The sequence below is a fragment of the Pantherophis guttatus genome, chromosome 4 (genome assembly GCF_059756535.1).
Source record: "Pantherophis guttatus breed Tessera chromosome 4, ASM5975653v1, whole genome shotgun sequence".
Lineage (NCBI taxonomy): Eukaryota > Metazoa > Chordata > Lepidosauria > Squamata > Colubridae > Pantherophis > Pantherophis guttatus.
The window spans coordinates 154,281,989-154,305,590 of record NC_142066.1 but is presented as its reverse complement, the minus strand read 5'-3'; the positions used below and the strand labels follow the sequence as shown (position 1 = coordinate 154,305,590).

General features: G+C 43.1%; 1 protein-coding gene across 1 annotated transcript; it reads left to right on the top strand.

Annotated features, from left to right (window-relative positions):
- The first annotated feature begins 6,328 nt into the window (after positions 1–6,328).
- On the top strand, positions 6,329–22,773 carry ACAA1 (acetyl-CoA acyltransferase 1). The gene is made up of 12 exons (XM_060683190.2): positions 6,329–6,560; positions 7,442–7,535; positions 7,733–7,790; positions 9,017–9,096; positions 9,649–9,691; positions 14,630–14,728; positions 15,373–15,453; positions 17,299–17,489; positions 18,220–18,399; positions 18,971–19,026; positions 20,857–21,002; positions 21,728–22,773. The coding sequence occupies exons 1-12, from the start codon at positions 6,399–6,401 to the stop codon at positions 21,801–21,803; spliced, it is 1,266 nt and encodes a 421-aa protein (XP_060539173.1). The 5' UTR covers positions 6,329–6,398; the 3' UTR covers positions 21,804–22,773.
- Positions 22,774–23,602: the final 829 nt, after the last annotated feature.

Below are 23,602 nucleotides of genomic sequence, written 5' to 3'. Positions count from 1 at the left end.
TGGTGTGCCTATTCCAAATACAGTGGAAGTTTCCATACTAATTTATGTATTCTATACAATTTGTTTAAAAAGACAAAAGAAAATACATAGCCTATTAAGAAAGAAGTACTGGTACTAGGAACTCTGCTTTTTTTTTTAAAAAAAAAAAAGCAAGTTCATTCATATCTGTACGCACATGAATTCAATTTTTTTCCTACCAGGGAAAATAGGGTTAAGATCGCACATTGTCTAAGGATCACAAGCAGATCTCAGGATCTACAACTACATCGACTTACTATCTTTTAATTTAAATTGGCCTAAACCTGGATTAGCCTAAGACCATGACGGCGAACCTATCGCACACATGCCAGAGGTGGCACACAGAGCCTCTCTGTGGGCACACGCGCTGTTGCCCCAGCTCAGCCAGCTGGTCGTTGGGTTTCTGGCGTGGATGCACCTTCTGTTTTTTGTTTTTTTTTTTTTTTTAAATTTGATTTATATGCCGCCCTTCTCCGAAGACTCAGGGCGGCTTACAATGCGCTAAGCAATAGCCTTCATCCTTTTGTATATTTATACAAAGTCAGCTTATTGCCCCCACAAACTGGGTCCTCATTTCACCTACCTTAGAAAGGATGGAAGGCTGAGTCAACCTTGAGCCTTGGCGAGATTCGAACCCTGCAGTAATTGCAGGCAGCTGGTCTTAATAAGCTTAATAACAGGGTGCCTTAAACCCCTGTACTACCAAGGCTCTGGTTTGGGCACTCTGTGCCTAAAAGGTTCACCATTACTGACCTAAGAGGTTTGGAAAAAGTTAAGAGTTCTTTGCTGCTCACTGACCACTAATTCATAGAGTGCCTTAAATAGACACTCCATCAATTGGCTATTAAAACGAACTCAGAAGTGATTGAAATAAATTCTGTAGATACACTCAGAAATAGTTCTATCCCTGTTAGAAGAATCCTTCTTATTTTGTGTTTTTCTGAGGGGTCCTTGGTGCTCTCTCAACTTGGTTGTTTTCTTGCAGACATTTCATTACCCAAAGCCAGTGGTAGGCTGCTGCCGATTCGGACCGGTTCTAGCGAACCGGTAGTTCTGACTATCAGCTGGCCCCGCTTTATCCTGTCCTATATTTGCTTCTTTCTGGCTCAGCTGATTCGCACAGCACAGCTGATTTCCACACCTCCACTTGTTCTACTTACCCAGGCTCAGAGGTAGGTTTCAGCAGGTTCTGACCAGTTCTGGAGAACCGGTAGCGGAAATTTTGAGTAGTTCGGAGAACCGGTAAATACCGCCTGACTGGTCCCGCCCCCATCTATTCTCTGCCTCCCAGGTCCCAGCTGATTGGGAGGAAATGGGGATTTTGCAGTAATCTTTCCCCTGGAGTGGGGTGGGAATGGAGATTTTACAGTATCCTTCCCCTGCCACGCCCACCAAGCCACGCCCACAGAATTGATGGTAAAAAATTTGAAACCCATCACTGCTGGGGCTGCCTTAGAAGGTAAGCAGCTGAGCTTCAAATTGCTGTATGTTGAACGCTGTGCACGCTCACAAAACAAATGATTAAACCGGTTGCAGCCTACCACTGCCCAAAGCAGGTAACATCATAAGTTCATTACTAAACGCTCTGCAAGAAAATAACCAAGCTCATTTCAACCCTGAGCTACAAATATTCTCCTTTATTTGTGTGTTGTGTTTGCTTCTCGGCTTGAAGGTAGAAGGAGGCTTCAAATGTAGGAGTTTCACTTGTTTTCAGAATGCAACACACCAATGTCCTGTTCACACAATACTACATGAAGGCATTATGTTAAACAGACCAAGGATCCCCAATCTTTTGGGCACCAGGGACGAGTTCTGTGGAGAAAGGTTTTTCCGCGGACAGAGGGGGCGTGGTTTCGTTTGCTTCCTGCATCCCGCGGATGGGGCTTAGCTTGTTTGTGTGGCTCAGTTTCTGACCAGTGCCGGTCCATGGACCACAGGTTGAGGACCCCTGAAATAGACTGTTCATGCCAACTAACAATTGGATTTTAGTTTATAATGTTGAACGATGCATAGGTGGTATGCCAAAGTCTAGTTTTAGACTAACGCTGTCTTTACAATTCCCTTGTCAAATGCCACTGTTAATTCTTGGGGTAATGTCCATGCCTTATTACAAGTTTAGAGGAATAAGGTATGACCTTTATAGTCATTTTTCCCCCCCTATGGTCACGCTGGCACACATTAAAAATGAAATTCTGTTGCTCAAAAGTGTATATAACACACAGGTAGACATGCTATATACATACGTATATATTTGTTTTCTGAGGTTTTTGTGGGTATTTGTATGTAGGTCTTTGGTTATTCGGGTTTTCTCCCGCGTAAAATTGGAAGTATCTTGGCGACGTTTCGACGAAGTCTCATTCGTCATCTTCAGGCTGGTGTTTTCGGCTTCGAGCTGAAAACACCAGCCTGAAGATGACGAATGAGACTTCGTCGAAACGTCGCCAAGACACTTCCAATTTTACGCGGGAGAAAACCCGAATAACCAAAGACTTACATACGTATGTATATACCTACACCCTTACATATAAATACATATTAATGTTAACCCCTGTCCATCTCGAATACATAGCGGGAAGAGGAAGCTTGCAAGTTCACAAGGTTGATGCTGCATGGAACAAAACTGTGGCCGAATCTGGATGTTCTGCTTCGGATACCACAAAGCCAGGAGTGAAATTCAGCAGGTTCTGACAAGTTCTGAAGAACCGGTAGCGGAAATTTTGACTGGTTCGGAGAACTAGAAAATGCCATCTCTGGCTGGCCCCAGAGTGGAGTAGGAATGGAGATTTTGTAATATCCTTCTCCCCAAGAGTGGAGAGGGAATGGGGATTTTGCAGTATCCTTTCCCTAGAGTGGGATGGGAATGGAGATTCTGCAGTATCCTTCCCATGCCACGCCCACCAAGCCACACCACGCCCACCAAGCCACGCCCACAGAACCGATAGTAAAAAAATTTGGATTTCACCACTGCACGGACCCTCTCCTCCCGGAAGGTAGCAAGGAAAGCAGTGGTGAGGAGGACATGTAGGGTCCCAGATAATCCTGGGGACCCTGCTCAAGCATCGCTCATAGGCCTCGTCCTGGATAGGAAGAAGTGAATTACCAATGATCTTTTCTGCCATCCTCACCACTCTGCAACACCTTCCTGTTTGAAGCAGTGATGCTTCCAAACCAGACATGATGCAATATGACAGGATGCTCTCAATCATCCCTCTATAGAAAGTGGTGAGGACAGGGTACTTCCTCCAGATGTACTTTTATCATGCGACGCAAAAAATGCAGGCACTGCTATGCCCGCTTCACCGGTGTCTCGCTGTTGAGCAACTAAGCCAGCCTACTCGTTAGCTGCACACCCAGAAGTTTGATGCTGCTAACCATCTCCACAGGGGAATCGTTTATAGACAGAGGAACGTGGCTGTGCCAGCCTCTTCTGAAATCGACCATGATCTCTCTAGTTTAAAACAAGGATGTTCTTATTACACCAGTTCACCCTCTATCTCCTTGCGGTAAGCTCCCTCATTGTCATCTTGAGTAAGGCCCACTACTGTTCTGTCGTTGGCATACTTCACAATATGGTTGGTGACAAACCTTGCACAACAGCCATGAGTCAACAGGGTGAACAACAGTGGATTTAGGATGCAGCCCTGATCAGTCAATCTAAAAAAAAAAAGCAATTTACAGGTAGACCTCAAAAAAGCAATTTACAGGTAGACCTCAATTTACAATTCATTTAGCAACTATTTTAAATTACAGCAGCATTAAAAGACATGATATACAACTGGTACTCACGCTTACAACTAATATCTCCAGAGCCACATGAACCAAGATTCCCACAGTCACATATTCAGTTGTTCGGTAACTGACAGATATTTACAAGGATTGTAGCATCCCGAGATCATTATAATCGCTATTTGCAATCTTCCCAGCCAGCATCCATCATGCTGGGTCAATGCGGGAAGCCTGATTCATTTAATGACTGCATGATTCATTTAACAGCTGCAATTGAAAACCTATTTATTTCAACTAGCTGGGCTGGCTTGAGTTAAATTTTAAATTGATTTTAAATTGGGTTGTTTTAATTTACGGCCAAAATATCTAATTATTTTAAATTGTTTTTAAATTTTGTATGTCCTGTTTTTTACTTTGGCTGTTCACCGCCCTGAGTCCTATTTGGAGAAGGGCGGTATAGAAATTGAAACAAACAAACAAACAAATAAATAAATAAATTAATTAACTAGTAAAATTGGGCACAGCTCACTTAACTGCTTGCTTAACAACAGATATTCTATGGTCACAAGTCGAGGACTACCTGTATTGCTGTTTATGGCATGTGGGAGACATAGTTAAATATATTTTTATTAAGTGCTATAAATGCTTCATCATCCATTCCCCACCCCCGTTGGAGTTGGATAAAATAAAATGCTTCTCAAAGCTGTGTTATTCCAGAACTAAAAAGTTTATCTTTAAAGGGGGGAGGGTAAAGAGAAAATAAGTTTTATTCTGATCTGGGTTTAGTTGATGTATTATATAAATTGGATCATTTCGGAAGAGGAATAGAGTTTGGCATAGTATTCAAATATTTGGCAGCTGCTGGCTAAATGTAAAAACGGGAAATGAATCCTTAAAACTGTCTGTTGGTATGTTTCTGTTTTATTTTTTCCCCCCTAAATATTACCTCTGCCTGTGCAATTCCATAAACCTGATAAGGAAACAGTCGAGCATTTACAGCAGAAGGGATAGAAATGTGTGTCCTGTAGCTGCTTTAAATTATGTGGACTTCAACTCCCAGAACTCCTTAGTCAGCAGTTCTGGGAATTGTCTCAACAACTTAAAGCTGCTGAGGTTGCAAAATACTAGTTTACGGATAGTCCTCGGCTTACGACTGGCCGCAAAAGGTGATCACATGACCTGGGACACTGCAACCGTCATAAATGCCAAGTTGCCAAGTGTCTGAATTTTGATTGTGTGCTCTAACGGTTCTTCAATTCAAATCTTTATTGTCAGTGCACCCCCGCCCCCAACACAATACAACTCACAGTGAAAACAGAAAATCCCTAACCAATGGTGAGTTTCAAAAATTTTTACTACCGGTTCTGTGGGTGTGGCTTGGTGGGTGTGGCTTGGTGGGCGTGGCAGGGGAAGATTACTGCAAAATCCCAATTTCCTCCCAATCAGCTGGGACTTGGGAGGCAGAGAATAGATGGGGGAGGGGGGGCAGTCAGAATTTTTACTACCGGTTCTTCTGAACTACTCAAAATTTCTGCTACCGGCTCTCCAGAATTGGTCAGAACCTGCTGAAACCCACCTCTGTCCCTAACCCAATAAATCATATTAACAAAACACCCAATCCTATAGCACCAGTGTGAACATGTTACACATTGCACCCGCCCTGCAGTCCATCGTACTACATAGTTATGATGTTATTATGATGTTAAGTGTGGGAAAAGCATCATAAATCACCTTTTTTTTCAATTGTAACTTCAAATGGTCACTAAACGAATGGCTGTAAGTCGAGGACCACTGTAATGGTATTTAATGGGTTGATTAGAGCAGTTTTGCAAACTATGGCACCCAAACCGCCCAGATTGGCAGGTTAATACACTTCTCCGCAGTTCCAAGTTTGGCAAAAGCTCATCCCAGGAATTCCTCTGCTTGAAGCATTCACTGTTGGAATCCCCTGTAAGGGACATGCCTGGGAGAGAGAGAGAGACGAAGAACTACAAAGAACTACACGTCCCAGGATGCCTAGCGAGGCCCCGCCCTCTATGGCAAGCGGCCACTCCTCCACGTCGGCGGCCGTAGGTCTGTAGAGATAGGAAAGCGAAGAGGGGTATTTCTTTTTTTCCCCCAATACACTTTATTAAGCTTTTATTACATTAAAAACATAAAAAAATTATTTCCCTCAACAACAGCTATTTGTGGTGTTTTTCCTGTGACGATAATTCGTGCATTATTTACAAACATTAAATTGTGCAAAATTTAAATATTTTTTTTTAAAAAAAAATGTAGAGATAGGAAAGTGAAGAGGGATGTTTCTGTAGCTTGGCTTTCCTTCGGGCGAAAGAGGAGCTCCGTTCCCGTTGGGCCTTTGACAATAAGCCTTGGAGAACTCCAGGGGGTGTAGTTCGAAAGAAGGATTCCTAACCATGAGAGCCTTCGACTGTTTTGGATAGGATAAAGGCGGCGTTGAGAACGAAGCGGAGTTGGGAGGAGGGGGAAGGCTACTCTTCCTTTTTTTCAAAGTCTACGGAGCCCGCCTTTCAGCCTATGAAAAGATGGCTGGGCGGGGGGGAGGCGGGGCCACTGCACGAGACATCCCGGCATGCCGTGCGCCTGCGCATGCGTGCTTCGGTGGTGGCGGAGGTTTTGCTGAGGAGGCGAAAATGGAGCGGATGAAAGTGGTTCTCGGGCATCTGAGCGGCTCCCGGCAACAGCGGCTCTGGGCGCCTTCCCCTTGCCGGGCCTCGCTATCCGGCCCGGACGATGTGGTGGTGGTGCACGGAAGACGGACCGCCATCACCAAAAGCAAACGGGGCGGCTTCAAGGTAAAAACCCCCAAACTGGGCTCCTTTAGAGGCCTTTAGACTACAAAACCCATCGTCCCCGGCCTCTCGGCCCCGCCCTGGGAGCGGCAGCCCAGCACCTCTGGAAGGGGCGCGGATAGATAGTGGGGGGTGGGAAGGTCCTTCTCTTGATATGGGAGTTGTAGTCCAGGGGATTATGGGCCCTGGTCCCACCGAAAAGAGTTTGGGTGTTTTGGGGAGGGGCGGAGGGGGGGGTAAAAGAGGAAGCTGTCCTGGAGTGCCTTATGGACTGCAGTTCCCATCATCCCCACACCAGCACCTGAAGCAGAAAGAGGGTGCAAAATTATCCAGGTAAGTAAGTAAGTAGGTAAGTAAGGTAAGTAAAGTAAGTAAAAGTAATTTTCTTTCTCTCTCTTTTCCTTTCATTCCTGCCTTCCTTCCTCTTTTTTCTTTGCCTTCCTTCCTTCTTTCCTTTCTTCCTTCCTCTTTTTCCTTTTCCTTTTCCTTCCTTCCTTCCTTCCTCTTTTTTCTTTTCCTTCCTTCCTTCCTTCCTCTTTTTTCTTTTCCTTTTCCTTTTCCTTCCTTCCTTCTTTCCTCTTTTTTCTTTTCCTTCCTTCCTTCCTTCCTCTTTTTTCTTTTCCTTTTCCTTCCTTCCTTCCTCTTTTTTCTTTTTCTTTTCCTTCCTTCCTTCTTTCCTCTTTTTTCTTTTCCTTTTCCTTTTCCTTCCTTCCTCTTCTTTTCCTTTTCCTTTTCCTTCCTTCCTTCTTTCCTCTTTTTTCTTTTCCTTCCTTCCTTCCTTCCTCTTTTTTCTTTTCCTTTTCTTTCCTTCCTTCCTCTTTTTTCTTTTCCTTTTCCTTCCTTCCTTCCTCTCTCTTTCTCTCTTTCTCCCCCTCCTTTTCCAGGAAACTACACCAGACGAACTCCTGGCTGTGGTCATGACTGCTGTCCTGAATGATGTAAAGCTAAACCCTGAGCAACTGGGCGATATCTGCGTGGGTGAGCCTTTTTGAGTGGCAGCCCCTGGTTTCCTTTCTTCTCCTATGGATGGGTGGCCAAACTACCAGGGAGGGGAACGGGCTGTGGTCACACACACACACCCCTTTCCTCCCCTTTTTAAGCAATGGCTGCTGCAGCATATCTGGAAGGGCAACCAAACCCTGATAACTGAAGCAAATTCATCTCTTTCTACTTAGGGAATGTACTTCAACCTGGTGCTGGAGCCATGATAGCAAGAGTTGGGCAGTTTATAAGGTGAACTTTGCGACTGAACCATCTAGAAGTGAGATCATGGGCACAAAACACCATGGCGGAGGTGAAACAGGGATCTGGTTTGGTTAATACTGGCTGGGTGCAAAGAAAAGTCATGTCCAATTTGATATTAGGCACTTGTACTCCTGTTTCTCATTTGCTGTTTTCATTGTATAGCTCAGGGGTATCCAACCTTGGCCTCTTTAAGACTCGTGCACTTCAACTCCCAGAATTTCCCACGCTGGGAATTCGGGGAGTTGAAGTCCATGAGTCTTAAAGTGGACAAGGTTGGATACCCCTAATGTAGCAGGTGGAGGTGAGATTCTGCAGAAGGAAGAGCAGTTATTCATTTTTATCCTGCCTTTATAAGAATTCCAAGATGGCAGACAGGCCTAATACTCCTTCCTCCTCCTGTTTCCCCTCAACAACAGCCCTATGAGGTATGTTGGCCTGAGTGAGACTTGATTGGCCCAAAATCAACCAGCTGACTTCCATGCCTAAGGCGGGTCTCAAATTCAAGTCTGGTTTTTCAGCCAGCACCTTAACCTCTGCACCAAACTGGGCTTTCTATTTGGTTTTTTTATTCGTTGCTTTTATTTATATTCCTCTTTTCTCTCCACACTGTTTATACAGTATCATTGTGGTTTGCTGCTGGCCACCACTGTCGGATAAAAAAATAACATTTTTAATAGTGACAATTTATTAAATGTATGTGCTGGACCAGCTCCAAACAACTCTGGACAGTTTTTGAGACCTTGGAGGTTGCCTTCTACATTTTGTTATGACCCTAGAGCTTCCTGTGCTTATCACTTGTTTGAGAAAAACACTTGGACTTTGTGCCTTCTGTGGGGATCCAAAGGATTGCTGTGCAGGCCGAATTGCCATGAGGGAATCCACTTTCAGATCCAGTCCCAAGTCACTCCGGCTGTATTTAGGATTCTCCGTCTTGATATTTACCGCATAGTTTTGGAAAGAGTGACATAGCAATATGTTTGCTGTTTGATCCTTTGCATCTCACAGGTTTCTCTGGCGGTTTTTCAGTGAGTTATGGAGTACTGCCCTACCTAAGCTTGCTTGAGGATTGCAGAGTGCTGTACGATCAGGTCCTAGTTGCACAAACCAAGGCCATTGAGGCATAACAAAACCTTAAAATCAGTCCACTGAGGTCTAAGGGTTTTTTCCAATTCCCCCTTTTATACCGATGAAGTATTTTGTCTTTTCTATTTCAGTGGTATCCCGGAGACTGTCCCATTATCATGCGTTAACAGGCAGTGTTCATCTGGATTGCAAGCCCTGATTAATATTGCAGGTAAGAAGGTTGGGTCTCTCTCTTGTGATGGTCAAATTCCATGCATGGAGTAAATGTAGAATGTCAATCATTGAACCACAGGCATTTTCAAAGACCTGAAATACTAGGAGATTTTAACTGCTAGAAGTTAAACATTGTAGATTGCCTGGTTAACATTGTAGATTGCCTGGTAATACTTTCTATTAGAGCAGTGTTTCTCAACCTTGGAAGCTTGAAGATGGGTGGACTTCAACTCCCAGAGTCCCCCAGCCAGCAGCGCTGGCTGGGGGATTCTGGGAGTTGAAGTCCACCCATCTTCAAGCTACCAAGGTTGAGAAACACTGTATTAGAGGAAGTTACAATCCTGGTACCAGTACATTCTATAGAGTTCTAGGAATATTTTTTTTTCTAGTTAAGAAAAAAAAAGGTAATATACTTTTTTTTTATTCCTTTCTGAAAAAAACACCATCTTAGTGAGTGAATGTGCTGATTCCCCCTCCCACCCAACTTCCCCCAGCAGCCCTTCAAGAAGGATACGTGTGAAGTTCACTGACAGATTTGCTTTACTTACAGGTGGCATTAGAAATGGCTCCTATGATATTGGTTTGGCCTGTGGGTAAGCTTGTTTTTTTTTTCTCCCCTCATAATTGTTCACTGCTTACCAATAGCAGCCCTTTTGTCTGTTGATTACCCCACTGTGTGACATTTTTAAGCAGATTATGAAAATCTATATTTTGAAGATTTCTGGGGGACTAGCGTTTTGCAGGAGTGTGAGAGAGCAAGCACGATACCAGCCTCAAGCCCTCCAGTGGTGGGTTTGTTTGTGTAACAGCCTTGCAGATTTTTTTAAAAAAGCAACTGAGGTGTTGAAGTTAATATTTGAATCACCTTGTAGGTATCCATTTTGTTTTTAATTTTTTTATATTTTTTAAAACATAAACATAAAATACATCTTTTTTTAGAACGAATCATTGATCCGGTCATAAATTGGTACAATCACTAATTCGTCTTTAACAACAACTCATCTCCACTAATTATCATCTTATAAAAAATAATAAATAAAACAGAGAAAAAAAGACCAACTCAGAATAACTCACACAAAACAATTACCTTTCTATTATTTCACCTCAGATCTTAATTTCCAAATACCACAACTTAATGTTTTACACAATTGTTTTCCTAAATTCTATCTATTTTATAATACCATTATCCAAAAACTCGTTACTTAAATCTTTAAATCCTAACTCAATATAATTTCATTATCTTTTCTTTTTGTTTAGATGAATGTATCTTAAAAATATAAATATATGTGCTGTGATAAATAAAGATGATTATGTTGGGATTATTAGTAAAGTTAGGGTGACTATGTTGAGATAAATAGTGAAGATGATTTGCTGTGAGTGATAGTTTAGATCTTGTTTATGATAGGTATCCATTTTGTGCTGTGTGCTTAACTAAAGCAAATGAAGGCATTGTAAAATGCAAACCCTATGCATTCATCAATACCATTATTAGAATTAAGGTCCCCTGCTTTTTCTGGCACACAGCTGTTAATTGATACTTTGGGTTAAAAAAGATAACTTCTTTACCAATTCTGTGCACCTGTTACTTCGTAACACAGATCCCCACTACTGCTACATCCACACAGTTGCCTTGGTGGCAACATGGAGTAGATTTCTGCTGCTTTTTTTCTGGGATTTTGATTTCCCTGTCTAACCTACATCCCTGGATATACAGGTAGTCCTCAATATATAACCGTAATGGCGGGAGCTCAGAATTTCTGTTGTGTCGAGTCATCCACACCTCCGGACTTTTTTTAATGACTTTTTTGCCGTTGTCATTAAGCAAATGAATGTATTCCTATGGGTGGAGGTTGGGTGTTTTTTTTTTCCGTTTGTTTTTTTGCCAGAAATGGATCCGAAAGATCAGAAATTGCCCCCCCCCCAAAAAAAATCTCAGTCACATGACTTGAGAGCACTATAACTCGCCATAAAGGTGAGCCAGTTCCCAGGCCTGCCTGAAATGCAGTCATGTGACACACTTTGTGTGTGTGTGCGCACCCTTTGAAACTCTGGAACTGGGTCATAAATAGCATTTGAGCAGGTCCATCATAACCAAATGATTAAGCAAGGACTGACTATCTGTATAAAATGGGATAAGCAACAAGCGCAATAGATTTCTGAAAGTCAAGAGCAGATATTGTCAGAAGTTACCAAAGGCTGAAATGTCTGTGGCATCAGGTCACTGTCAAAAGCCCCTTTCTGTATTTTCACATGCAAATATCAAAACACAGGCCAGCTTAAACTCCTCAGCTGTGCCAAAAGTGCTTTTTCAAGAGGCAACTGGACTTTCTTTGTCTTTCCTTGAAGACGTTTCGCTTCTCATCCAAGAAGCTTCTTTAGTTCTCAGTTCTTCAGTGAACTGGGAACCTCCATAGACTTTCCTCAGCTGTGATATTCCCTGTGCAGCTATGAGAGTGGCCGGTTTTCTCATTGAAGTTGGGTAAAGAACTTCTCAGACAAAAAAAAAAGATTTTATCCTCTGTTGCAGACTAGCCCTTTCCACAGCAGCTGGTGCTGGACATAAGATTACAGTGCGAAGTTTGGTATGTGCTTTGGTTCAAAATCTTCAGCCAGCGCCTTGGCAAGTTAGCATTCCATCCCCAATTCCACCTCTGTAAAACTGAATTGAAAGGAACAGGTGTCTCAGTATGACAGAGGTACCTGTGCTTGCAAAAACATCATCAATGCTGTTCATTCTCTTCGCAATGATCTCTTGAAGTGCGGCACGTTGCATAAATGCAAAAGCAAGCGATTTAAGTAATCCACTTAGAAACTAGGTTGGGTTAGTCAAATGGCTGTGTTGTTTGGTGTTGCCTCTTGATCCCTCCAAACGAAAAAGTTGCTTCACGGGCCTTGTGAAAATGAGCTATAGGCCTCCTTCAATATTCCCATGCTGTAACGGAACCCATCCATGCTGTAGTGAAATATATGCCTGCACATGTTGCCTTACACCTCCGTAGCCTGGTTTAAATTGTGCAATTGTGCCTGTGGGCACCGCAAAGCTTGGTTGCTAAATTAACTCCTGGAATAATCCAAGAACAAAGTTGAATACTCTTGTGAAGGCTGAACGTTGTGCAACGCTAAGTTTGCCTTGCCACATTCCTGCAGTTGTACGATAACTGATGTGGAGAAACATTGACCTCAAAAAAGCTCAAAAACTTAATATTCTCCTCTCCACAAACTTCTGCTAGCTCTTCATAACTGCTGCTACAAAGTGTTCATCATAGGCCAGAATCTAGAGGTGTATAAACTTGTGGCTGAAATGTTCTGATTTCTGGATGGTTTGTTTCACACACATCAGAAAGGTCCAACCTCAAAAAATGATCAGTTTCACCGGTGGAGCTCAGTTGGTAGCACCCTGCTTCTTTAGATGCATAAACATTTAAAATTTAACATTACTCAGGATAGACTTTGAAGATGACAAATCCCCAGTTGTTTTGTTCTCTTGGATGTCTCCAGAGATATCTCAACCAGTTCTCGTGAACTTGTGGCTTTAGCTGGTGCCTCACTAGGAGGCACCTAGTAAGGAACATTTTGAGAAGAACATTTTGGCAAACAGCCGTTAAGTCACAGGGTTTCCATTCATCTCTATAATGTCTGAGATTGGTGGCTCTGTGAAAGCTGAGCAACAGGAATATTTGCAATTGCATAATGTCCTTGCATAATGGAGATTCTCAATCATCCAGGTCATGGTTGTCTCAAAGGTGTTTTTTCAAGAGGCCACTGGACTTTCTTTGGTTTTTGTTTTTTAAAGATGTTTCACTTCTTCATCCAAGAAGCTTCTTCAGCTCTGACTGGATGGTGGGGAATGGAAGGATTTATACTCCTCGCAGATAGCTGGACATTTGCATCCTTTTAGATAATTGTTGAGGCCACTTGGAGGTTTACCCGTGTCCTCAGGATCACCTGAGTGTGGAGCCTTATTGGAGCTGCTGAAAGGACTTGTGTTGTCGATTGGAGAGAGGTGATGTCATATCCCCCCCCTCTGCTGAGAGAGGGCTGCTCACTTTTGACACAGATGCCCTCTTTGACCCCTCTTTAAAACCAGCAGTCCTCTCTATTCAAAATGTGGACTTTGTTATCTTCAAAAGAGTGGACTTTGTCTTTCGAATGCAGGTGGACTTCTGAATCTTGTCCTGATTGGCTCATTCTCATATGTTGTGCCATGCATTTCTGAAGTTGTTTTGTTTCTTGAAAAAGCACCTTTGGGATTTGCAATTGCTTCTTTAATAATAAATATATTAAATTTTAATAAGAGAGGCCATTTCAAGTACATTCACAAATAGATCTATATCCTGTGTCATACAGCAGGCTCTACTTTTAAAATTCCAAAGCATCACTGCTGTATCACTACTGACTTCAAATTTGTACAACTGCTTGAAAACATCTGAGATCTAGTGGGGAGATCCTTCCCCACTGCAACCCCTGCCCTTTGGAGTACCCTTCCCCTGAGATTCAGCTGGCCTGGCCCCTATTGTCATAGCCTTTGGAAGATCTTGAACAGTTGGCTCTTCCTTCAAGGGCTAGGATAGGTCAGTCTTGAAGAAATACAATTCATTGGGTCATTTTGAAGTGAAAGTAGGGATTGCCTCCTGAAGCACAGAATCCTCCTGAATCTGGATCTGGTGGTGGTGAGCCAAATATGGAACCTGCAAATTCCTTGAAATGGTGCTGACAGTGAACTTTTTTATGAGTTTCCCAAGAAACAAGTCCAAATGAACTTTCTTCTAGGGTACAGAAGTTTTGGGGTCTTAATTAAATATTTTCCAGCCATCCATGGTTCACATTGATTTACATTTTTGTTGTACAATAACGTCCATGTATTTAGTTCTATAAAAATGCTTACTTACCCATTTGGTTTTTGAGGAATCCATGCATGGCTTGTACACAAATAGCCCTCAACGACAAATGAAACCCAAAAAAAAAAATGTTTAAAAAATTACAATATTTATACTTACCAAGCACATCTAAATTATATTAAAGTAACCAAAATATCTAAAAAATCCCCAAGGCATGTCACCACTTTTGAGCAGCCCCCTAATGTTTGGAAATTGAAACAATAGGGTGAAATTGAACACCCGAACAATAGAGCCCAAAATTTCTATTGTTAAGTGAGGCAGTTGTTAAGTGAGTTTTGCCCCAATTTTACAACCTTTCTTGCTTTTAAGTGAATCCCTGCAGCTGTTAAGTTAGGAAAACAGCTGTCAAATCTGCTTCCTCGTTGACTGCTTGTTAGAAGGTCACAAAAGGGGAATCACGTCACCCCTCCACACCCCCACCCCAGGACTGTGCAACCGTCATAAATAGGGACCAGTTGCCAAGCATCCAAATTTTGATCACGTGGCCATGGGAATGCTACAACGGTTGTAAGTGTTAAAAACGGTCATAAGTCACTGTTGGGACTTCAAACTGTCGTTAAATGGGTGGTTTTAAGTCAAGGACTACCTTTAAATGAGAGATACTCACAGCCCCCTTTTTTGCCCTCCCCCCAGAGTGGAGAGCATGTCTCTCCGCAGCGCTTCCAATCCCGGGGACATCAGCTCTCGCATCATGGACTTCAGCAAAGCAAGGGACTGCCTGATCCCAATGGGGTAAGAGGCTGCGGCTTTAATTTCTCTGTTCCTGACAGTAAAAGCTTGGTACAGTCTGGGCTCCCATGTTGTCCTGGGACACGATGTCGACTGTTTGGTTTTGTGCTACACAAACACAAACGAACGTCGTTGATTCAGCAACAGCCCTAAATCTAGCCACTGCTAGATTAAACGCACAATACCAGTTGTTCCTTGTTAAAGATTCTGGGAAAGTGAGTAATGAGTGGGTGGATGCAATACCTCCCGGTTCATTAATTTTGGAATATCATCCTGTCACGCCCAGCATTGTTATAAAACATCCTGCATTATAAAAGCAAAAGTTGCAGTCATTGTGAAGTGGAACAAATTCACCCGATTTTGCATATTTGAAAAACAAAACAAAACAGGATAAGATGCTTTGATAATTAGAAGATGAGCTTAGTAGTACTTCCACTTTCACCGTCTTTCTTAGCTGCTGAAAAGTTACTTTTGAGATGGATGTGGCGGTTGCAGTCATTGAATTAGTTTATGGTGACTTGTGAGTTAGAATATTCGGGAAGCACATTATTCCCATTTGTCCTTTCTTTTTTTTCCTTCTTCATAAAGAGATAAAGATGCTTTAGGACCAATGAACTGATCCGCGTGCTTTTAATATTGTTTTTCAGAATAACTTCCGAGAATGTGGCAGAAAGATTTGGTATCTCCAGAGAAAAGCAAGATGCTTTTGCCCTTGCTTCTCAACAAAAGTAAGCAGAAAGGACTGGCTTTTTGCTGTTGTGTGTGCTTTTCCCCACATTTATGTTGCTTGCAGTTCTCATTTTTCAGAGCAAACACCAGAATCATAAAGATGGACCAGGCCTTAGGTTTTTAAAAAGTTCTGGCCACTGTTTGACTTCATTTACTAGAGCTACATACTTAGAGCATCCATTTTGTTCCTGTACGTTTTTTTTAAATATATATATTGAAATTATTAAGCAAACCTAGGATTCGCTATGATTGTGGTTTTGCCAAAAATAGAAGTAAGCGCCAGTTGCAATTCCCATTATCCTCCAGGCCGGCTAACAATTTTGCACAGCTTAATTGGCCTGATAAAGGCAAGGGGTCTCAAAGACCCTTGGATGTACTGTACCCTTTCCCCAATGTAGCCTGCTGTGATCCAGAGGGTGCAGGTGGATTTGCAGCCAGAGTTCTGTTCAGATATTAACTCCTAATTGTGGTGGAGTACCCAGCCCTGTTGCCTCTATGCATATTGGAGAAGAATTGTGCACAATCACAATCTATCTGGGGCAAGTAACCTAGGTTAAGGTTACAAGATTTGCTGAAGCTAAGAGTTGACTCAGTTGCTTATCACAGACTGGGGCCAAGGGTCATTTGAAAGCAAATAGGACCTGTGGTGGGAAAGCTGAAACTGTTTTCACTTCTGATTCTCACCCCCAGAGTCAAGGCCCAACAAAACTACAAGCACTGGACTTGCAAGGTAGCAAGTCTAGGAAGAGGAGGTTCTTGTTCTCCTAGACCAGGGGTCTCCAAACTTGGCAACTTTAAAGGCGTGTAGACTTCAGCTCCCAGAATTCCTTATCCAGCCATGCTAGCTGAGAAATTCTGGAAGTTGAAGTTCACAAGTCTTAAAAGTTGCCAAGTTCGGAGACCCCTGTCCTAGATTACTCACCGGCTTTTAAACACACCCACACCCACACCCGTCAAGCTTTGTCAAACACAAACATGTTTTTTTTTTTAAAAAAAAATTAGCATTGTATCACTATTAACTTGAGAATACAGTCTCATTTGTATTTACAGAAATAGGGAATCTGTGTTTCATGTTATAAACTGTCTTGGACAAGGCCCCCTCCAACTCTGTTATTCTGCTAAGCATTAGAGCTGTAGGAATCCTCTTCATTGCTATTATAAGATACAGGTAGTCCTCAACTTATGATAGTAACGGAGCATGTCCATTACAGTACTAAATCATGATGGTTATAAAGTAGGTCACCATGTTTGGCCAATCCAATGTTAACAATCTTTTTTGCAGAAGTTGAAGCAAACATCGTGGCCCATGCCGAACTGATTGTTTGCTATAGATCAAATTTTGGGGGGAAAAAATCAGAAGTGAGGCTCCATCGAACTGCCTCTCTCTCCAGTGAGTATGGCGAGCAGAGCAGAATGTGGGCTTGACAGCAAAGATGTAAAAGGGGGGTCCCTTAACCGCAGGATGCTGCAGACGGCCAAAAATGCGAGCGAGTTGCCAACGTCATTGTACAAGTCATGTGACTGGAGGGCATCAGAACTTCGGAACTGAATCTGAATATGTAGCCCTGGGAAAGTCCGTCATAACTTTGAATGGTTATTAGCGACCCTGTCATAAGTTGAGGACTGCTTGTATCGTGCAAGATAAATTACAGTTTGATCAAGGTTGGTGCTGCTTAAGGGCCATTTTTCAAGAGAATAGTTTAGATTATTTCCAGGAATAATAACAACAATGCCCTTGGCTGAATATGTTTCTCATGAAAGTTGTAAAATACATCTGGGGATATATATATATATTTTCAAACATATACCATAAAGGTAATTATTTGGGTGTGGTGTGTTTCCAGAGCAACTCGAGCTCAGAAGTTGGGGTGGTTTAAAAATGAGATTGTCCCCGTGAAGACCACCTGCACCGATGACCAGGGCACTGAGAAAACGATCACTGTGCTGCAGGATGAAGGGATCAGGCCCAACACCTCGCTGGAGGGATTGGCCAGGCTGAAGCCGGCCTTCCAGGAGAATGGGACTACCACAGCTGGTAAGGCTCGGAAGCAAGAGACAAAGTGGAGGGGGTTGACTTTGTGCCATAGAGCCAGTTTGGTTAAGAAACCAGGAAATGGTGAGTTCTAGTGCCACTTTAGGCATGAAAGCCAGCTGGGTGACTTTGGCCCAATCACTGGGAGACAGTGAATTCTAGTCCTGCTTTAGGCATGAAACTTGGTGGGTGAAACTTTGGGCCAGTCCCTCTCAAAGATAAAAATAAATTAAAAAATAAGTCAGTAAAATATGTGCCAGCTTGCTTTCACTAATAGGTATAATAGATGGAGATTAGAGGATCTGGGTTCAGGTTCCTATTTAGCGACAAAGTTCGCATAGTGACTTCAGGCCATGTTTTGGCCGCTCAGATTATCTCACAGAGTGGAGTGCCTTGTTGCTCATTTTATGCCATGTTGGCCACCTAGAACACAGCCCCTCCCCCCAAGAATACACAAAACCCCTTAAATACATTTCCCAAGGTTTACAAAATTGCATTATTATGAAAAAAAGAAGAAGTTATTTCCAGAGTACACAATTTTTACACTGCATTAGATTTAAAATAAAATAAATAAAAAATTGGCAATCCTCTTTATGTGTGAAAGTGATTTTCATTGTAGGAATCTTTCCTATCGTTGGTCCTGGAGGATGGTGATGTAATTAACTCAGTTGTGCTGTTCTATCACTTTGCCGGCATCTCATAACTTAAGTCTTCATGAAATGGCTTCCCTCAGGTAACTCCAGCCAAGTCAGTGACGGTGCTGCTGCGGTGCTGCTGGCCAGACGCTCCTCAGCTGCACGGCTGGGGCTTCCTGTCCTTGGGGTGCTGAAATCGTACGCTGTGGTTGGAGTCCCACCAGATGTTATGGGCATAGGGCCAGCCTATGCTATCCCAGCGGCATTGAAAAAAGCCGGTGAGCAGCATAATTTTTTTTTTTTAATTTGATTTATATGCCGCCCTTCTCCGGAGACTCAGGGCGGCTTACAATGCGTTAAGCAATAGCCTTCATTCTTTTGTATATTTATACAAAGTCAGCTTATTGCCCCCACAAACTGGGTCCTCATTTTACCTACCTTAGAAAGGATGGAAGGCTGAGTCAACCTTGAGCCTGGTGAGATTCGAACCTGCAGTAATTGCAGGCAGCTGGTCTTAATAACAGGGTGCTTTAGACCACTGTACTACCAAGGCTCTTGTATAATCTGAGAGGGAGAGGGCCAGGCAGAAATCTACACAGCTAATCGAGGAGCTGGGAGGGGATTGTTTCCCCCGCAATCCTTTGCAAGCCAGTATTTGCTCAGTGACCTTTAGGTGGGAGGTCTTCCTGGAGTGATTTTTAGGACTGCGTCTTTGGGGCAGAAGGGCACCGAAACCTCTTGGTGCCTCACCAATAATAATAATAATAATAATAGTAATAATAGTAATAGTAATATCCTTTAAAAAGGTAGGTTTTACACTATTCAATTGTGCCCATCTCTCACCTGCAGGTTTGACAGTGAATGATATCGATGTGTTTGAAATCAACGAGGCCTTTGCAAGTCAGGTAAGGTTTTTGAAGGGGGAGTTGGAATGAAGACACCGTAAAGAAAATACGTTCCGAATTGGGAGGGTTAACAAGAGATTTAAGCCGCCCTGACTCTCTGCCCTCTTTCATCATCCATGGCAGGCAGGCAGGCGGCCTTTGGGACGGAGGCTCCGAGGTCATTGACCAGCTCTATAAATTCCACATTTCATCAAGCCAGGTTTGTCCTGGTCCTGCCCACATTTGGGGGGAGTGTGGCCTCTGAAGTCTCCAAATGCAGTACAGGTAGTCCTCGACTTACAAACAGTTCGTTTAGTGACTGTTCAAAGTTTACAACGGCACTGTAAAAAAGGAACTTATGACCGTTTTTCCAGCTTACAACCATTGCAGCATCCCCGTGGTCACGTGATTCGCATTTGGGACAGTTGTAGGATCCTGGAGTCACATGATCCCCTTTTGCGACCTCACACGCAAAATCGGGGGAAGCCAGATTCACTTTAACAATCGAATTACTAACTTAACAACTACGATAATTCGCTTTAACAACTGTGGCAAGAAAAGTCGTAAAATGGGGCAAAACCTAACAAATGTTAAGTGAGCAACATAAATGTTGGGTTCAGTTGTCATAAATCGAGGACTAACTATATGTGTCCCTCCTACCCAAAATGGTATTATAGGTAGTCTTCAACTTACGACCGGATTGCTTAGCGACTGTTCAAAGTTATGACAGATTGCCCGCTCCCAAAGATACTAAGAAACCGGATTCGAAGTTCCAACGACTTTTCCCCACCCCCTATTATCATGTGACCACACTTTAGATGCTCAACAACCAGGACACATTTAGAGGCATTTGCAACATCCCATAATCACATGACTGCATTAATGGCATTTTTTTTTCTTTTGCTGGAAACTACTTCCAGTTTCTGCAAATAAGACGCCCATCGCAGCAATGGGTTCACTTTGATAACTGCAGTGTCCGTTTAACAATTTCACGTAACAACTCCAAATATGTCATAAACTCAGATTGGGAATGTGGGCAACTCAACTTAATAACTGTTGTGACATACAATGGAAATTCTGGACTCCCACAGTTACACATGGTTGTAAGTCAAGAACTACCTCTACTTGGTTCTGCCTGTGAACCCAAACACACCTCCAGCTGCTCTTCCGTTCCATTCTTTCTTTTCTCTTCTGCATTTTAATACCAGGCTGTTCATTTTTTTTTCTAATCTCCCTCGCTTACATTGCAGTCTGCCAGATATAACCAGGCATATTTCAAACACTTTCAACAAATGGGAAATTCAGGATAAGTAGTTCTTGACTTAACGACCACAGTTGAGCCCAAAATTTCTGTTGTTAAGTGAGACATTTGTTAAGCGGGTTTTGCTCCATTCTGCTTCCTTGCCGCAGTTGTTAAGTGAATCACTGCAACTGATAAGTTAGCAACCCGGTTGTTAAATGAATCAGGCTTCCACATTGACTTTGCTTGTCAGAAGGTCGCAAAAAGGGATCACGGGACCCCAGGACACTGAAACCGTCATAAAGACGAGTCAGTTGCTAAGTGTCCGAATTTTGATCATGTGATGGTGGGGATGCTGCAAAGGTCCTAACTAAATGAAAAATGGTCGTGCTATTGTAACCGAGTGGTCACCAAACAAACTGTTGTAAGTCGAGGATTACCTGTACTTTTGGTCTCAGTAAATGTATGGTAACAAGAGAGTTGTTACCAAACGTGGCATCTCAAAAGAAAAACCGGAAAGAGTTAACCATGAGGTCACTTATTCCAGATGTTTTGTCCCAACTGAGTGAAATTGGTTCCTGAAAAAGCCTTTGATTGTCTTGTTTCTCCAGGCTGTCTACTGCGTGGAGAAACTTGGCATCCCCATGGAGAAGGTGAACCCCCTGGGGGGCGCCATTGCTTTGGGACATCCTCTGGGGTGCACCGGGGCTCGGCAAGTTGTCACTTTGCTCAACGAACTGAAGCGCAGAGGAAAGAGGTGAGTGCGGAAGGCGTGAACTATCCCCCCGAGTACGTGGCTTAACGCTGCTTGGCTTTTAAAGGGCGCCACCAAGGAATTTCTCAACCTGCTCGGGAGGTCGGACATGTAAAACCGGATCTCCCGCAAGTTCTAATTCACGTAAACGAAAGTGAGAAAGACGCCTTGCGGTAGCTCTGCTTTAAATTTTATTGCTCTTGAGGCTAAGGTTTGGCTTTTTGTTTGTGCTTATTTTATTTATGTCCCACCTTTATTATATTTATAAATAGTTTGAGGCAGCAAACATATTGCGTACTCTTTCGTCCTCTTATTTTCCCCACAATAACGACCCTATGGGGTGGATTGAGCTGAGAGACAGTGATTGGCCCAAAGTCACCCAGCCGGCTTTCATGCCTAAGGCGGGACTGGAACTCACCATCTCCTGGTGATTGGCCCAAAGTTACCCAGCCGACTTTCATGCTTAAAGTGGGACTAGAACTCACCGTCTCCTGGTGATTGGTCCAAAGTCGACCAGCTGGCTTTCATGCCTAAGGTGGGACTAGAATGCCCCATGTCCTGATTTCTAGACCTGCACCTTCAGAATTAGGCCAAAATGGCACTCTTTTTTAGCCAGTCATTCTGTGTCATAAGGTCTTCTCTCCCCCCCTGTACCTTCGTGTCTTCCAAACTCCCCAAGAAGACCCTCTGCCTAGGGAGCTTAGCCCTCACGTGCCTTCTTGTTCCAGAGGCTATGGCGTGGTTTCAATGTGCATTGGCACCGGGATGGGAGCAGCTGCGGTATTTGAATATCCAGGGAAGTGAGCAGAACTTCAGGCTCATCACACAACCTGCCCTCAAGGCCTGGAAAATAACCCGCTATCCGTCCTGATGTGCAATCCGGCTTCATGACTGTTCGTTCGATGGGAACCCTCCTCGGCGGGCAGAGCTTTTGAAGTCCGTTGCCACGGGAGTGAATTTGGGAAACGGGGTGTAGCAAGGATCTTTGGCTTCTGGTCTTTAAGGAAACCTATTAAAAATAGGTCCTTTTTGTATGAATTAATCACTAGGGTGTGAGGGATCTACCTGTCCGGTGGAGGTGGCTTGGGGTTGGCGGAGGGAGATAGGGATACCTGAGGAACTTGACTGATCAGCAGTCTGAAATAGATAGATTTATCTGCAGTGCCGGGATTAATGTGCAATTGGAACAGGGTGCTTTTCTCTCTCTCTCCCCCCCCCCTCAAGAATCCTTACTCCAATGAGTAAATTCCCTAACGTAGCCAATATCCTGCTTTTGTGTGGAGGGGAGAATAATGATTATTAGAATCAGCTAGAAAATGGGGCGCCAGTCCACTTGGGAACAATTAAAAAAAAAAACATAGCACAGCATTTATTGCTGCTGGGCTCCCATTTTCAAAGTTTTCTAGAAACTCATAAGCTGTTATTGCTGATTTGGTTTCTTCTTTTTTCTCTCTCTCTCCTTAAAATTACCTTAAGGTAATTTTAGTTTATCACACATTATTTTTGAAGATGAACTGGGACCAGGTATGGTTTTTTAAAAAAAGAAAATATTACTGTTACCATGAAAAATTATTTTTAAATCCTTAAAAGGAAAAGCAGCAAAATAAGCAGGTTAAGAAATCACACGATTCAGCGGCTGGTCCTAGCAAGAAATAGCTGGTAATTGCTTTGCTGGTGTTCTAAGGAGCTAAACCAATTCTTAAAAGATGTTTTAATCAACTAATTAAATTTCTGTTAATGGATTAAATTACTTTAATAAAGCCTTTGAATGGTTCTGAGTCATTTAATTCCTGGAAAGCCAATTTTCCTAGCATAGAACGATGGTTGGCACCAAGTTAGATGCTAAAGGTAGTCCTCAGCTTACAACCACCATTGAACTCAAAAGTTTATGTTGCTAAGTGAGACATTAGTTAAGTGAGTTTTTCCCCATTTTTTGTGGAGGAAAGTAAGGTTTTACATTTAGGCAAGAAAAACCAAATGCGCAGATATAGAATAGGTCAGTGATAGTGGACCTATGGCACGCGTGCCAGAAGTGGCATGCAGAGCCATCTCTCCGAGCATGCCAGCTGTCGTCCATTGCTCTCCCAGGTTCCAGCATGCATGGTGGTCTTTGAGCACATGGGAGCGCCAGAAACTGGAGGAGCAGCTCCCTGGCACGCATGTGCATATTGGAAACCAGAAGCTCAGCTTCCTGGCGTGCGCATGTGTGCCGGGGAGCTGCTCTTCCAGTTTCAAGTGCTCCCCTGCGTGCCCACGCACGCTCCTGTTTCGACACTCGGTGCCAAAAAGGTTTGCCAACATTTAAATAGGTGATACCTGGCTCAATAGTAGTGACTGTGAGAGGGATCTTGGAGTCTTAATGGACAGTCGCTTAAATATGAGCCAGCCGTGTGCTGCAGCCACCAAAAAAGCCAAGACAATCCTAGGCTGCGTTAACAGAGGGATAGAATCAAGATCACATGAAGTGTTAATACCGCTTTACAAAGATTTAGTAAAATCAAACTTAGAATATTGCAGTTTTGGTTGCCATAACATGTTGCCACTCTAGAACGGGTGTCAAATCTGATCGCATTGTGGGCTGTATCGTGACATTTTTGTCATCG